This window comes from Oreochromis aureus, linkage group 13 (genome assembly GCF_013358895.1).
Source record: "Oreochromis aureus strain Israel breed Guangdong linkage group 13, ZZ_aureus, whole genome shotgun sequence".
NCBI lineage: Eukaryota > Metazoa > Chordata > Actinopteri > Cichliformes > Cichlidae > Oreochromis > Oreochromis aureus.
The window spans coordinates 11,661,092-11,675,462 of NC_052954.1; the positions used below are offsets into that span (position 1 = coordinate 11,661,092).

A 14,371-nucleotide genomic window follows, 5' to 3' on the forward strand; every position below is an offset into this window, starting at 1 on the left:
TATTATCACAGAAACTCTATAGAAGTTGTTGCGTTTCTGACGGCCACATTTTTCCTTCCTAGACTTTACTTGATGGGTGTTGCAGTGGACCCATCCTCATCCTCGGAGAAGACGGTCAGTTCCGTTTGGACGCGGAATCAGTGGCTGTGGTACAGGATTTAAGGCTTCTCTCAGACATTCTGTTGGATTGGAAGATCTGGGCCAAGGCGGAGGTAAAGACTGCATTACAATTAAATGTAACTATGGCACAGCGTCTAATTCAGTTACATCGTTTTGGTCTGACTGATATTCATCAGGTCCAAAAGCAACATCCATGTATTTGCACACGGATATATGTATATATATTTTCTTAAGAACAGTTTTTATCATTTAGCATTTACATCAAAAAGAAACTGTAACATTACATAAAGTTAAAGTTCATCGTTCAGCCCTTCGGGCGAGGATATCTGTAACGTAAATATCCAGAAAGGACACTGTATCTAACAAAGGCAGACAAAACATGACAAACTAAGCAGGCGAAGATGAGCAATCACACATTCATTACTGTGAGGATACTTCAAATGAGCTGAATTTCTAATGCAGTTTGTTCAAGATCTGATCATTCATTTTCTCATCAGACCTGAAGGTACAGTTGTAAAGAAAAGAAGGAAAGTTTTTTTTCTGAATGACTTTTGTGAATCTCAGCGTTTCTGGTTTTCTCAGGGTCTGTTCATTTATTAATATCCACTCCTGATGAGGGGCATAAAGCTTAAAACATTATCAGCTAATGATGAGCTTCTTAGAAATTCATACATTAACTCTGGTGGCCATAGTCACTGATTTTAGTTCACCCACAAAATAATCGCGGCCTCTGAAGCATTTTAAGGTTTTATCTTCTGGTGAATCAAATGTTTTGGGAGGAAGCATCAGTTAGCGGTTATTCCTACAGTTTTTGTGCTGCAGACAACATTTTTTTAAAATCAAAGTGTCCATGATGATTCTTTCCAGAACTGTTTTACTGTCTCAACCATCATATGGTGTCATTTACTGTTTGTGTCAGTGCGGAGTGTGGGAGACGCTACTGGCTGCCTTAGAGATCCTCATCAGGGTTCACCACCCTCATCAGGTCTTTAATATCCGTCAGTTCCTCAAGGCTGAAGTAGTGCATCGCTTCCTGCTCACCTGTCAGGTATTACAGGTAGGTCGCTGCCACAGAGCTGCTTTCACATTCCCTTCCCTCTTCCTTCCTTTTTATCTTAAATATCGTGTTTGTTTTAAGGAACATCGGGATGAGCATCTCACAGCGATCCCGCAGGAGGTGTCTTTGTCATTCATCAAAATCATCCAGGAAGTACTCGGGTCTCCTCCGGACATGGATCTGCTAAAACTGATCTATAACTTCCTGATGGCTGTGCACCCACCTACCAACACCTACGTCTGCCACACTCCATCCACCTTCTACTTCTCACTGCATATAGGTGAGGAAGCGGTTGCAGCTGAGCGCAGCGCCTCCATATCAAAGATCCATTAATCTAATGCGCCGTGTTCCTTTGATGTTTCTCTGTCAGATGGGAAGCTGTACCAGGAGAAGGTGCAGTCCATTATGTACCTAAGACACTCCAACAGCGGAGGAAAGTCTGCCAGCAGCTCTGTGGTGTCGCTCTCCCCGACTGTTTTCGCCGATGCTCCTCATGACGGTACAGCTGCTCCAACTAAACACCAACCTTAATGCACTCCCAGTACCCTAACACAGCAGATAATTAAATACAGACCTCAGGTTGTTGCTTTGAATGATATTATAAAGCGAAAGCTCAGCAGTGCTTTTATGAGAGTATGTGCCTCTAACAAAGGAAATTTGTTTATCGTGTTTAGTGCTGTATCAGCCTGATTATGTTGGGGTTTTTTCCCCCTCACTCTGTGATGAATTGGTCTCAAAAGTTTTATTTTAAGAACTTAATGTAAACATCATTACTTGTGGGAAAAAGCTGATGCTTGAGCATTAGGTCATTATAACTCTCCCTCCCATCCTCCTCTGCTTTTAGCTTTTTAAAAGACTTGAAATAACCGCAGCTTGATGTAAGTCTATTAGAGCCTCTCTTTGTTATACTTTGTGGTATAAATACAACATATCTAATTACCATATCATTTTACCTCTTTTGACTGAGCATTTATTATTCCTGGTTTTACTTTAAGAGCCCCATTTTGCCCTCACGGTGTTTCTTTTTGATTTATATTTTATTTTAGTTAAACGCTTTGATAACTTTAGCAAGCACATGAGTAATTCCTACAATACTTCGTGATCAACTCAGCTATACGGGGATAGATTTAATTTCCTAGTCCTGTTTAAACAAGGTCGCATTATGTTGTTCGCCGCAGCCCGCTGGTCTCTGAGTATTTGTATTTGCACTTTAAGTGTTGTACACTATGCGTGCATACAAATAAGGTCCTCCGCAGCCTTTAATTGAAGCATCTGCAAATACTCAATGAGTCTCTTGTGTTTTCCAGGCCATCTCCATGCTGCTTCCCTTGATCATGGAGGTGATGATCAGTCATTACGTGCCCCTAGTCTGGGGCCGTCTCCATACTCCTCGCCTCTGCTGACGCCTCGTCTCGGACGCAGTAGCTCAAACGAGGCAGCCGAAGGTGACGGGGCATCCCTCGCCACTCATCAGGCTCTCGGGAGCACAGAGACGCTCAAGAAGGGCGGAGGTGATGAGCAGCTCCTCAGCAGCTGTGAGTCTGCCAAGACGATATGTGAGGACAAAGACGCAGGCGAGGGAGCGGCCCCGCGCACACCATCCATCAGTGTGGAGGAGGAGCGGGATGAGGCAGCAGAGGTCGACAGCCTGGCAGACGGGAGCGTTGGGGTGGCAGAATCCGAGGACAGGTTCGAGTGGGTCAGTGACGAGGCGCCACGCCGCCCTGACAGCCTGAAAGGCATCCCGTCCTTCCAGAGAAGCCACAGCAATCTTGCCAGTCTAGGTCTGGCCTTCCCAGCTACAAATGGCTCGCTGACAATCAGCCGGTGGCCCACAGCTGCTGACCGGAGCTCCATGCCTGAAGACTGGGAAAGTTACACCTACTCTCCTGGCTATGAGAGGGCCCACAGCAAGACTGAGTCCAATGACAGGTATGTAGTTCTCTTTAGCATGGCAGCTTGATATGCTGTGAATGAATGAATAAATAAATAACACTCATGATGTTTTAAGTGCTCATTATCATAAGTAATTATGTTTATGCAGCCCATACCAAACTGTGGCCAAGCTGCAGTGAGCAACAGTTTATCTAAATCCACGTGCACGTGGGTTTAGCTCTGAATGTATCACCAGAAAAGTCTCACATCTGATAATGACCAGAGTTGGGATTTGTATAATCTTCATAAAGCATTTGCTCAGAGTAATAATCCCCAGCCAACTATGACAATGATTTGTACTTCCGTGATAGATTCAGCTTATTCCTCCTTGTCAGCTGCTAACTTATATTAGCTTATATTTTTTGTTTTTTTAATTGAAGGTTCTTTGTAATTTTTCTGTCACTGAGTATCAGTGCAGGCACAGCGTGGGTTGCGAGCAATGCTGAAATGCTACTATGATGCTAATTTCGGTTTATGAATGTAACATATATTAAATTCAACACTTTGTGTGTACTTGACTTTCTTAGTGTTATTTGGTTGGTGTAGCCGTTCATGTGCAGTAACATTCGTTTTGGTGTGTTTCTTAGGTCGAGCACAGAGGATTGCCTGGTGCTGATCTGCTGTGGGCTCTATGATCTTCTGAGGGGCATCTTGCTGTTGTTGCCTGACCTCATGCTTGAGGAGGTGATGGACAAACTCATCCAGCCAGAGGCCCTCATCGTCCTGGTCAATCACTCATCACCGCTCATCCAGCAAGGAGTCATGAAGGTTGGTTTCTCCTTAGAGAGTCTGACATACTATAAAGCGGAGGGGGGTCTGATTCTGCACCAGGAGTTCTGCAAAATACTGTTACGAACTGTAGGATGTGTGAGCTCATTGCCATTCCGACAAGCTGTATTTACACATTAGTTTTGTATTTTATGCTTTGCAGCAAGCACTTTTTTTCCCCTAGATACCTCACACTGAGCTTTTAGAAAGCTGGGAACAGCTTGGACAGGCTGAACACTACTTTTTTCCTTAATGCTTACAAATCCCACCAAAACTCCAAATCACAAATGTTTTTTGTCACTGAATAGCCTTTTGTTTTACTTTTGTGTATTTTTTCAAGAATTTTATAAACTAGGTGGTTATTGCAGCTAAAAGGTCTGTGCACTGAAACTTCACTACACATTTTCTTTTGTTAATCATAATTAACTTGTAAATAGTGGCTCTTTGAAAAACCTTGCATTCAGCCCACTATATTTTCCAACAATCAATCCGAAATTTTTTGTGCATATCCCTCCTAAATGCCGACACACATGTGGTTCCAGGGGCAGTGCTACAACCCAATTGTCAGAGGTGAAAGGGTGCAACAGCTGTTAATAAAACAAACAGGAGGATTGTCGTAATTGCTGACAGAGCTTTGACTAGCTGGCATAGACTCAGAACGCTGCTTAGTATTTAAGTATCTACCGCATACAGAAGTGCACATAATAGATGAAAGTACAGACTTGATGTCTAGAGTTAAGTACGCACCTTTATAACTGACAGGGGTCATAGGGCACATTAGTTTTTGCAATCAACCTCTCAGCCACCAAAGGCTGAACGGGTATTATCGTCAGCCAACTTTGTGAGCATGATAACGTGAGAACAAGGCGATGTAGGACTTTCAAATTGATACCACGGATGCCTCTATGAGGCTGAGGGATAACACTGGCACTGTACTCCTCTGTACTGACAGGCGTAATTTATTCTGCTCCTCCCTCCCAGCTGCTGGACGCCTATTTCACCAGAGCTCTTAAGGAGCAGAAGGAGAAGTTTCTGAAGAATCACGGCTTCTCACTGCTGGCCAACCAACTATACATCCACCAAGGCAGCCAGGGGCTCCTTGAATGCTTCTTGGAGATGCTGTTTGGACGGCCGGTGGGCCTGGAGGAAGAGTGAGTTCAGGGACAATACATAACATCCACTGCACCACAGGCGCATGATTGCACATTAATATGTATAGAATTGTCTGCAGTATGAATAATGTTTGATGCAAACATATTCTTCATGTTGTGCCGCATTGTTCTTTCTTGTGTTTCTCTTTAGTCTGGACCTGGAGGAAATGGAAAATCTCTCACCCTTCAGAAAGCGCTGTATCATCCCAGTGTTGGGTCTTATTGAGAACTCTCTGTATGAGAACTCTTTGGTGCACAACATTCTGTGTATGCTCCTGCAGCTCATCAACGCCTGCCCCAAGCTGGCAGACATCCTGCTAGACCATGGACTGCTCTACGTGCTCTTTAACACCCTGTCTACCCTCAATGGCATGGAGAACGGGTACGACTGCCAGAACAGGGGATGATTCATTCAGACACCTCCACGGGTTCATAGCTTTTGTCTTGAACCTTTGAGCCAAGAATTAAATCATTAATCCTCTTATTGTTGGTTGATCTGGCACATGTGAGTGGTAGACTGACTTCCTGTGCTTCATATTTTCTTGTTTTCCTTGTCCTCCCTCTGTAGTATTCCCCTGAATGACTACAAACTCCTGGTGTGTGACATCCAGCAGATGCTTGTAGCTGTGACTATTCACTCCTGCAGCTCCTCTGGGTCCCAGTACTTCCGCATCATCGAAGACCTCATTACCTTACTGGGTTTCATGCAGACCAGCAAGATGCGTCGCACACAAGGTGAGAACCGGATTTCGATACACATGCAAAACACATCGGTCTTGTCACCTCCCATGCTCTGCAATCGTGGATGATATCAAGCTGTCAAGCTTGGCTACAGAAACAAATAGGGCTGTCACTTCATTATCTCCATCTGCAGAGTGGAAACTCATTTGAGAAATATCTCCCATTTTCATCTTCCCACCAAATGGTTTTCTCTCATTTTTCCCTTTATTTGCTCTCTGAAAAATATCTCTCCCTCCTCTTCCCCATTAGCACTTATTTCCTCACTATATTTATGATCTGATATTATCATTCTGTGATCACAGAAGCATTAGAATGGCATTATGAGTGTGTACCTTTTTATTTTTGGTTGTTTTTCATTTCAGATATTATATTCAAATGTTCAGATGTATTATTACCATTATGGGCCCCTGTGCAAAAACATTTTGTATTGTTGTTCTCAACTTCTCTTAATTATTCCAAGTCTTAATTGTACAGCACTTTGCAGTTTGCTTATTTCAACTTAATGACTGTGTCCTTGTTAGTGAGGCGTGTGTTCATCACTAGTGTAATCAACACCGTTAAATGCTGCATGAGGCTACCTGTGCTGCTCTGTTTGCAAGTCCTGTTGCCATTATTTTAGTGTTTTCAGTATCAAAGAGCAGTAATTAATTGTAAAATTGACCAACCTGTCAGTTGACAGACTGACTCAGTTGACTGTAGCATGAAGAGCGTGACCTCGAAGCTCTCGAGTCACTCATCAGAAGCAGGTTGGCTCTAACATGGCAAAAATCTTTCTTTTCCCAGAGATGGCTGTGGCTTTGCAGTTCCGTGTCCTTCAGTCGGCGATTGAGTTCATAAAAACGACCGCCAACCAGGAACCTCAGAAACAGAGCACTTCTGTTAACGCCCCAAGCTCTCCGCATCACGCCATCTATCAGAAACGCAAGAGCATCGCCGGTGAGTGTCTCAAACTGGCTCTGGCACTGTAGAAAGCTGCAGTCTGCTTCTGTGCTGCTTGAGGTAGAAATGTGTCTGTTTATTGATCGTCTCCTCATCCCGATCTGAAGGTTCCATTGCCATCAAAGACTCCATTATCCCCCGCATCCCCAGACAGCACTACTGCTCCTATGGCCAGATCCCCTTGTCCCCGCCATTCAGCTTCCTGTCCCAGGACTCCCCCCTCCCTTCCCCCACTGGAGCTCCATCCTACATGCTCCACTGTGACGCAGGTAGCTGGGACTGCGGTCCACAGCGGAGAACATCCTCCCTGTCAAGGGGCATGTTTCCCTCTCATGCAGTGAACTCACCCTGTCCCCAGGACCTCACCTTGGGGGTTAATTTGCCCAGTACCCCAGTGTGTTACTGGTGCCTCCTCTGTGTGCGTGTGTGAGTGTGTGAGAGATCAAATGCTTAACTACATCAGTGTTAAGCATTCCAGCACAGATGACTATTTGATTAGTGAATCCTAATAATTTTCTCTTTACCAAAAACACGTGTGCTTATTCTTTCTGAAAACCGGCTAATTATCCCAGACTACCAATTTTATAACCACATTCGAGCACTTATCAAAATTGTTCTTGTAGGTCGGCGCCGGTTCTCTCTGGCCCAGACTGACTCTCTGCTGATGCGAATGCGCTCTGTAGCCAGCGACGAGCTCAACCAAATGATGCAGAGGAGGATGAGCCAGGAAAACCCCATCCGTGCCAGTGAGACAGAGTTTGTCCAGCGGCTGCAGAGGCTTGTGGTTCTTGCCGTCAACAGACTCATTTACCACGGTACACAGCCTGGTGTTTCTCTGAATGATCTGATCTAAATCCTTTCTGAACACTGCACGCTAATCCTGCTTCTGTTTTGTTTGTTTGTTTTCCTTATTTCAGATGTGAGTCAAGATTTATTTGATCTGCTGAATATCCCAGAGTGCACAGACCAACAGCTTTTCACACCAGATCCAGCTGATCAACCACACGATGATGGTGGCTCCGCTTCTGTCCCGCACTCTCCAACTCCCTTCACTCTGCCACCTGCGAGCAAGAAGAGCTTCCAGAAGGACATCCTCCAGCTCATGATGGACGGGATCAAAGTCAGCCTGGTACGACAGCAGTCCAGTTGAAGCTTTTTCATGCTTTAGAAACTCTTATTTGTAAACCTCTACTCTGAGCGTTGTAGCGTTTGATGGCTAACCTAGTGCTGCTACTGTGTATCCGTAGGGGAGCACAGGTCGTGGTGGAGCCCCGCATCAGCAGTGGCGAAGGATCCTGTGGTCCTGTCGGGACACTTTTCGGGTCCAAATAGGCCGTTTGCTGGTGCACACACTCAGCCCTGCACTTCCCCTATCAGACAGGAAGGAGGCACTTCAGTTTGTGTTTGATCCCAAACATTTGGATATCCTCAAGGAGAGTCTCAGCCCTGGACTAGAGGTGAATGTGATTTCTCACGTTAACTCCCACTAATTAGACCCTAAAGTAGGATATTTGTGTTCATTTTAATCTATATCATGAGAAAAATTGTGAATTAGTTACAGAAAAATCTGTAGGATTTAAAAAAAAAAAAAAAAAAACCTCTTTAGCTTTAAAAGTTTAAAAATTGGTGTCTTTCCCTGTTCATCCCACTGCCAGACTTTACTGAAAGCTCGATAAAGCTTGGCTCCAATAGCCGGTGTCTGTGACTTACTTCAGGCACAAACTAAAATCTGCACTTTCTTTTCTCTCCCCCGCTCTCAGCACGGACCAAAGTTGTCGCTGTACCTGTACGAGATGCTGCACGATCACAAGGATAACCTCACCAAAGAAGAGCAGACAGCCGTGGGTGTATTCATGACCTCTCTCAAGCTTTGCGGTCATCGCTGCATCCCACCCAACGCGCCACACAAACAAGACTTGCTCAAGGCCATAAAAGAGGTACGTCCTACACGGTCATTGTCAAAGAGTCATTGTTAAAGGAAAGGGCAGCAGCTTCCAGGCTGTTTTAGTCTGACCTAATTCACCTGTTCCCTTCAGCTGTATGAAATATATTAACTTTAGTGCAAGCAGAAAGTCTGTCTTTGATAAATGCTAAGCACAGCCTGTCAGGTTTTCTTATTATTCAGATAAATTTGTTTACCTGCAACAGGAAAAATTCAAGTATGAAGCAGAAGAGAAAACAAGTAAAGTGGCATGGGAAAAGAAAATGGCAAATGCTCAGAGGAAGTGAGTATAATTCTTTTCTTTCTTTTTTTCTATTGTTAACAGTTCTACTGTAAACAGAAAGAATCATATGTTAGTTTGTTTTATTTTGTTCACTCGCTCTTTTTATTTTTCCTCTGCAGTCTTATCCAGAGGCTGGATGGAAAGTCAAAGGATATATCCAAGATTGCAGCCGATATCACTCAGACTGTGTCCCTCCGGCAAGGCATGGAGAGAAAGAAAGTCATCCAGCACATCAGGGGCCTCTACAAGACCGACCTGAGTGCCAGCCGCCACTGGCAGGAGCTGGTGCAGCAGCTCACACACGATCGGTAGGAGTTGTTCATGATCTACATTATTGCTCGTGTCATCCTCGCAGTGGCTGCTTTTTTGTTTTGTTTTGGTTAAAGTGCAAATAAAACAAATCAAATACTTCCCTTTCAGACCTGCAAAATTTTGTTTTGTACTGATGTAAGTGTTTAAGTGTGTTGTTTTAGTTTCTTTTTTTTTTTCTTTTTTTTCCCTCCAGTGCGGTTTGGTACGATCCCACATCCTACCCAACTTCCTGGCAGCTGGACCCCACTGAAGGGCCGAACCGTGAGCGACGGCGGCTACAGAGATGCTACCTCACCATCCCCAACAAATACCTGCTCAAAGACAGACGCAAGCCTGAAGGTGGGGGAAAAAAAACGCTCTTTGGCAAGATTTTATGTCGCACTGGTGCTTCTGTCTCCCAAATCTCATATTTACTTCTTTTTTCTTTTAATAGAAACTGTGAAGCCACCGCTGTCCTTCCTGTTTGAGGATAAGACTCACTCCTCCTTCTCCTCCACTGTTAAAGACAAAGCCACCAGCGAATCCATCAGGTATAACATCCTGCTTCTTTCTTCCTGTAACCCTTTAAGTGAACATGTCATGTCAGGTTGTAAGAAAAACGTCATTCTTTTGTCCATAGGTTCACCAGACGTTGCATCAGCGTTGCCCCTTCCAGAGAAACAGCAGGGGAGCTACTTCTGGGTAAGACACCGGCCGCTGTTTACACGGAGCTCCATAATCTGTTCTCTCTGAGGCACCGCGGAGTATTGCTCCTCCATCACACACAAGCGTTTGCTATTTATCCACTAAAGGAAGCGTTTGTTTGTCTTGCATCAAGAAATCTCACTCTCACCCTGTGCTGTCTCACAGGAAAATGTGGGATGTACTTTGTGGAGGACAACGCTGCCGACGCTCATGACAACCAGGTAAAGCCAGAGCACCGTTCAGGCGTGTTCCCTGCCAGAGGAATGACAATTTATGCAATAATTTCCGCCTGGCTACTCAACACCGAACACGTTTATGTGTCTGAACAGAGCCTGCACGGGGAGACCGAGGCACCTTCTTTCTCCTGGACGTACGAGGAGATCAAGGAGGTGCACAAGCGATGGTGGCAGCTAAGAGACAACGCTGTGGAGATATTCCTCACCAATGGCAGGACGCTGCTGTTGGCCTTTGACAACTCCAAGGTGAGTGGAGTCAGAGGGGCTTTTAAATAAAAGACACCGGATCGTTTGTGGAAGGTTTGGTTAATGCTCATGATTAATAAACAGTAGATTTTGTTTACTTTAGCTGTTTAACATAACTTTTGCAGAGCGCTGACTGGACTAGACTATCCAGCAGATTACAGGAGGAAATATTCCAGTCTGTGTTTCATCTGAGTATAAAAATGTAACCACACAGGATGGACTGTGATTAAAAATGATAAAACAAAGAAGCATAGTGATGGTCAAAGAGAAAGATTGGACAAAATCACACAGTTTCAGAAGAAGAAAAAATAAATGCGTGGGAGTTAATTGTTGAATTGCCTTTTTGGTATTCTGCTCTTGAAACCTCTGGCTCTGTAGTGCTCCGTGCGAGAAATCGATCTTGACAATAAGCCATGATAATAAGATTCAGTACCATTGCACTCTGCTGTGAAAATATATGGTTGTTTTGCAGGGCCTTAAAGTGATACACTGAGAGAAAGTTACAATATGGTCAGACAGATGGCTTATTGCTCATGCTTTTAATTCAGAAAAATCAAAGGGCGTGCAGACCTACTGAGCACACGAAAGCCAAACAGATAATGTGTTGTCTTCCAATTGTTTGCAGACTTCTGAAAACCTTTCTCTGAATAAGGAAGAAAGAAAAGTTTTCCATTTCTCCTTTGTATTTATTTCAAGTTCAGAAGGATATGGAATTTTTAAAGTGTAAATGTTTGCATGCTAAACCTAATGTGATGTCGGTGGATTGGGATTATAATCAGGAGATCATCGTAATTCAATATCATTACGATAATGTAAGCCTCACAGAGCCACTAATGGTTTGAGGCATCCATGTTCAACTAAACTTTATTATATGGCTAATAATTATTGATGGCTGATAGCAGTACTTTTTAAAAAATAAATATATTTAGTTTACATTTAAAATAAGCTTCTTAATAGTCAAATGAATCTTTTTAATTGTAAAGATCGTTATGTTCTGTCATAGTGTTTGCAGAATCTGAGGCTTGGTTTGCTGGAGAAGCTTTAGAATGAATGAAACTAAAAGTAAAGAGTAATTTAATTGTTTTATGTGGATTAGCCATTAATTTTTTTTAAATTAAAGTTCATCTTTCATGTTACATTTGCAAGTTAGCACCATGTTTCACTCAAGTCCCTAAACTACCTCTGGAAATGATCTCGTGCTGTCTCTGCTCTGGCCTCAGTTCCGAGATGACGTCTACCACAACATACTGACATCCGATCTTCCCAACCTGCTGGAGCACGGAAACATCACGGCACTCACGCAGCTTTGGGGCTCGGGTCAGATCTCCAACTTCGAGTACCTCACGCATCTCAACAAGCACGCCGGCCGCTCCTTCAACGACCTCATGCAGTACCCGGTGTTCCCCTTTATCCTGCGAGATTACACCAACGAAACTCTCGACCTGCAGGACCCAAACATCTACAGGTCCGTGCTGGATGACGAATCTTTTCCCGAGTTGACATTGACACAAAAGCTAATTTAAGTTTTATAGGTGCATAGCTCTCCTATAAGCTTAATGTATGCCTCCTGTTTAAAGCTTTTCTGTTAAAGTATTATGAATCCAGACAAACATTGAACTGTTGTTATATTTTTTTGAGAAAAACTGAAAGGCAAATGGCGTCTCTTTGAAGTCAATGCTTCTGTCACTGATGATGTCATCGCTCAATAATTGTTTGCTTTCGTATTTAAATGCAGGAACTTGAGCAAACCCATCGCCGTCCAGTCCAAAGAGAAAGAGGATCGCTACGTGGATAATTACAGGGTAAGTCCTCGTGTCTGTTTCAGCACGTGCTACTCGAGCATTTTGCATATTCCATAAATAAAACACGTTGACGTGTTCCTCGTGCAGTACCTGGAGGAGGAGTACAAGAAGGGCATCCGTGAGGACGACCCCATGCCTCCCGTCCAGCCTTACCACTACGGCTCCCATTACTCCAACAGTGGCACTGTGCTGCACTTCCTGGTTCGCATGCCTCCTTTCACAAAGATGTTTCTCGCCTATCAGGGTGAGTCGCAACATTTAGCCTCCTTCAGAATACAAGAAGAAAATCCTAAGCTCAGACTAACCACGTAAATGTTGAATCCAGCTGTTTTTGAGGGTGTGGGGATGGTTAATTGTTTTGGACCTCTAATAAATGAATGATGCTATACTTACTCTTACACTTTGGTCAGTATATGTTTTTTTTAATTTTTTTATCTGAAGCCTGAATCTGGCACGGTGCTCTCAGATCTAACATAGGATTGCACTATCTGTGTTATTGCTTCATGAAAGCCTGCTTCATCTTTACACTCTTCTCTGATCAGCTCCTCACCCTTCCCCTTCCTCGCTTCTTTCTCTTTCTTTGGTGTTAATTTATTTTGCATTCATCTGATCCTCCGAGGCATCTTTTTATGTGATTTGTAAATGTATTCAGCGAGCGTGGTGTTTAAGGTCATGAAAGGAGATGTTTTCAATCAGTGAGTCGAATCTGTAATTAGACTGTCTCCGGCCTTAATCAGACCAGAGCTTTGATATCCCGGACCGGACGTTTCACTCCATGAACACTACGTGGCGTCTGTCCTCCTACGAGTCCATGACTGACGTCAAAGAGCTCATCCCAGAGTTTTTCTACCTCCCAGAATTCCTGGTTAACAGAGAAGGTAATTAGTTTTCCTTTCCTATTTTTAGCTTTTGTGCGTGCATGTTTCATCTTCTCAGAATTTCCTCTTTTTTTGTTTTTTCTTTGCCTGGATAGGTTTTGATTTCGGGGTTCGTCAGAATGGCGAGAGGGTGAATCATGTGAATTTACCGCCGTGGGCTCGCAACGACCCACGTCTGTTCATCCTCATCCACCGACAAGCACTAGAGTCCGATCAGGTCTCCCAGACGCTGTGTCAGTGGATCGATCTGGTGTTCGGGCTCAAGCAGAAAGGCAAAGCAGCGGTCCAGGCCATCAATGTCTTCCACCCAGCTGTACGTAGCTGCTGACTCTCACATTTGCTCCACGTTAGTGTAAAAAAATAAATAATAAATCTTTGTCGCTCACACATCAGTTTCATGTCACTCTTTACAGACCTATTTTGGCATGGATGTTTCGGCTGTAGAAGACCCTGTCCAGCGACGGGCCCTGGAGACGATGATCAAGACATACGGACAGACGCCCAGGCAGCTCTTTAACACCTCTCACATCAGCAGGACAAGCACCAAACTCATGATGGAGGGGGAGCTGCCAGCAGCCATGGGCCTCCTGGTCCAGCTGGCCTTCAGAGAAAGCAGAGAACCAGCCAAGGAAATAGTCTGCCCGGTAATCAACTCTGTGGTGTTTGTGACTCTGGCAGCCTGCTGTGCGCTGAGCAAGACATGACTTAATTCACCAACCGTGAAATGATCTGCTCCTCACCTAGCAATTTTCTCTTCCTCTCCCCAGAGTCCGCTGCCGTGGATCAAAGGTCTGAAGTGGGGCGAGTATGTGGGCTCACCTTCCGCTCCGGACCCGGTGGTATGTTTCAGTCAGCCGCACGGGGAGAGGTTCGGATCCCTGCTGGCTCTGCCGACGCGAGCCATCTGCGGCCTCTCCAGCAAGTTCTGCCTCATGATGATTTACAGCAAGGAGCAGGGTAGGAAGCCCAAAGACTCATTCCAGGAAGTATTGCACAAGTGCCCCGCTGACTCGCATTAAATTTTTCTTCTCTGCTCTGCAGGTGTGCGGAGCATGCACAGCACAGACATCCAGTGGTCAGCCATCTTAAGCTGGGGCTACGCAGACAACATATTGAGGCTGAAGAGCAAGCAGAGCGAGCCACCTATCAACTTCATTCAGTGTTCACAGCTTCACCAGGTACGCATCAGTTTATGCTTCGGCAAATCCGGACCACCTGTTATATAAGAGTTATCTGGCCTTCGGTCTGCGCTCCTCCATCCAACCGTCCGTCTCCCT

General features: G+C 44.5%; 1 protein-coding gene across 2 annotated transcripts in view; it reads left to right on the forward strand.

The window, feature by feature from the left end:
• lyst (lysosomal trafficking regulator) overlaps positions 1–14,371 on the forward strand; it is a 63,549-nt gene that overhangs the window by 46,762 nt on the left and 2,416 nt on the right. For both annotated transcript variants that reach the window (XM_039621630.1, XM_039621631.1), the window contains exons 21-49: positions 63–212; positions 1,040–1,177; positions 1,259–1,457; positions 1,548–1,676; positions 2,485–3,109; positions 3,700–3,880; positions 4,862–5,031; positions 5,183–5,413; positions 5,600–5,766; positions 6,556–6,708; positions 7,335–7,526; positions 7,629–7,840; positions 7,959–8,168; positions 8,472–8,648; positions 8,860–8,936; positions 9,056–9,244; positions 9,442–9,587; positions 9,682–9,778; positions 9,868–9,929; positions 10,098–10,153; positions 10,262–10,414; positions 11,635–11,879; positions 12,150–12,216; positions 12,304–12,460; positions 12,954–13,094; positions 13,190–13,407; positions 13,508–13,738; positions 13,862–14,051; positions 14,136–14,272. In XM_039621630.1, coding sequence (XP_039477564.1) covers positions 63–212; positions 1,040–1,177; positions 1,259–1,457; positions 1,548–1,676; positions 2,485–3,109; positions 3,700–3,880; positions 4,862–5,031; positions 5,183–5,413; positions 5,600–5,766; positions 6,556–6,708; positions 7,335–7,526; positions 7,629–7,840; positions 7,959–8,168; positions 8,472–8,648; positions 8,860–8,936; positions 9,056–9,244; positions 9,442–9,587; positions 9,682–9,778; positions 9,868–9,929; positions 10,098–10,153; positions 10,262–10,414; positions 11,635–11,879; positions 12,150–12,216; positions 12,304–12,460; positions 12,954–13,094; positions 13,190–13,407; positions 13,508–13,738; positions 13,862–14,051; positions 14,136–14,272 — 5,100 coding nt within the window. The remainder of the gene's footprint in view (positions 1–62; positions 213–1,039; positions 1,178–1,258; positions 1,458–1,547; positions 1,677–2,484; positions 3,110–3,699; positions 3,881–4,861; positions 5,032–5,182; positions 5,414–5,599; positions 5,767–6,555; positions 6,709–7,334; positions 7,527–7,628; positions 7,841–7,958; positions 8,169–8,471; positions 8,649–8,859; positions 8,937–9,055; positions 9,245–9,441; positions 9,588–9,681; positions 9,779–9,867; positions 9,930–10,097; positions 10,154–10,261; positions 10,415–11,634; positions 11,880–12,149; positions 12,217–12,303; positions 12,461–12,953; positions 13,095–13,189; positions 13,408–13,507; positions 13,739–13,861; positions 14,052–14,135; positions 14,273–14,371) is intronic.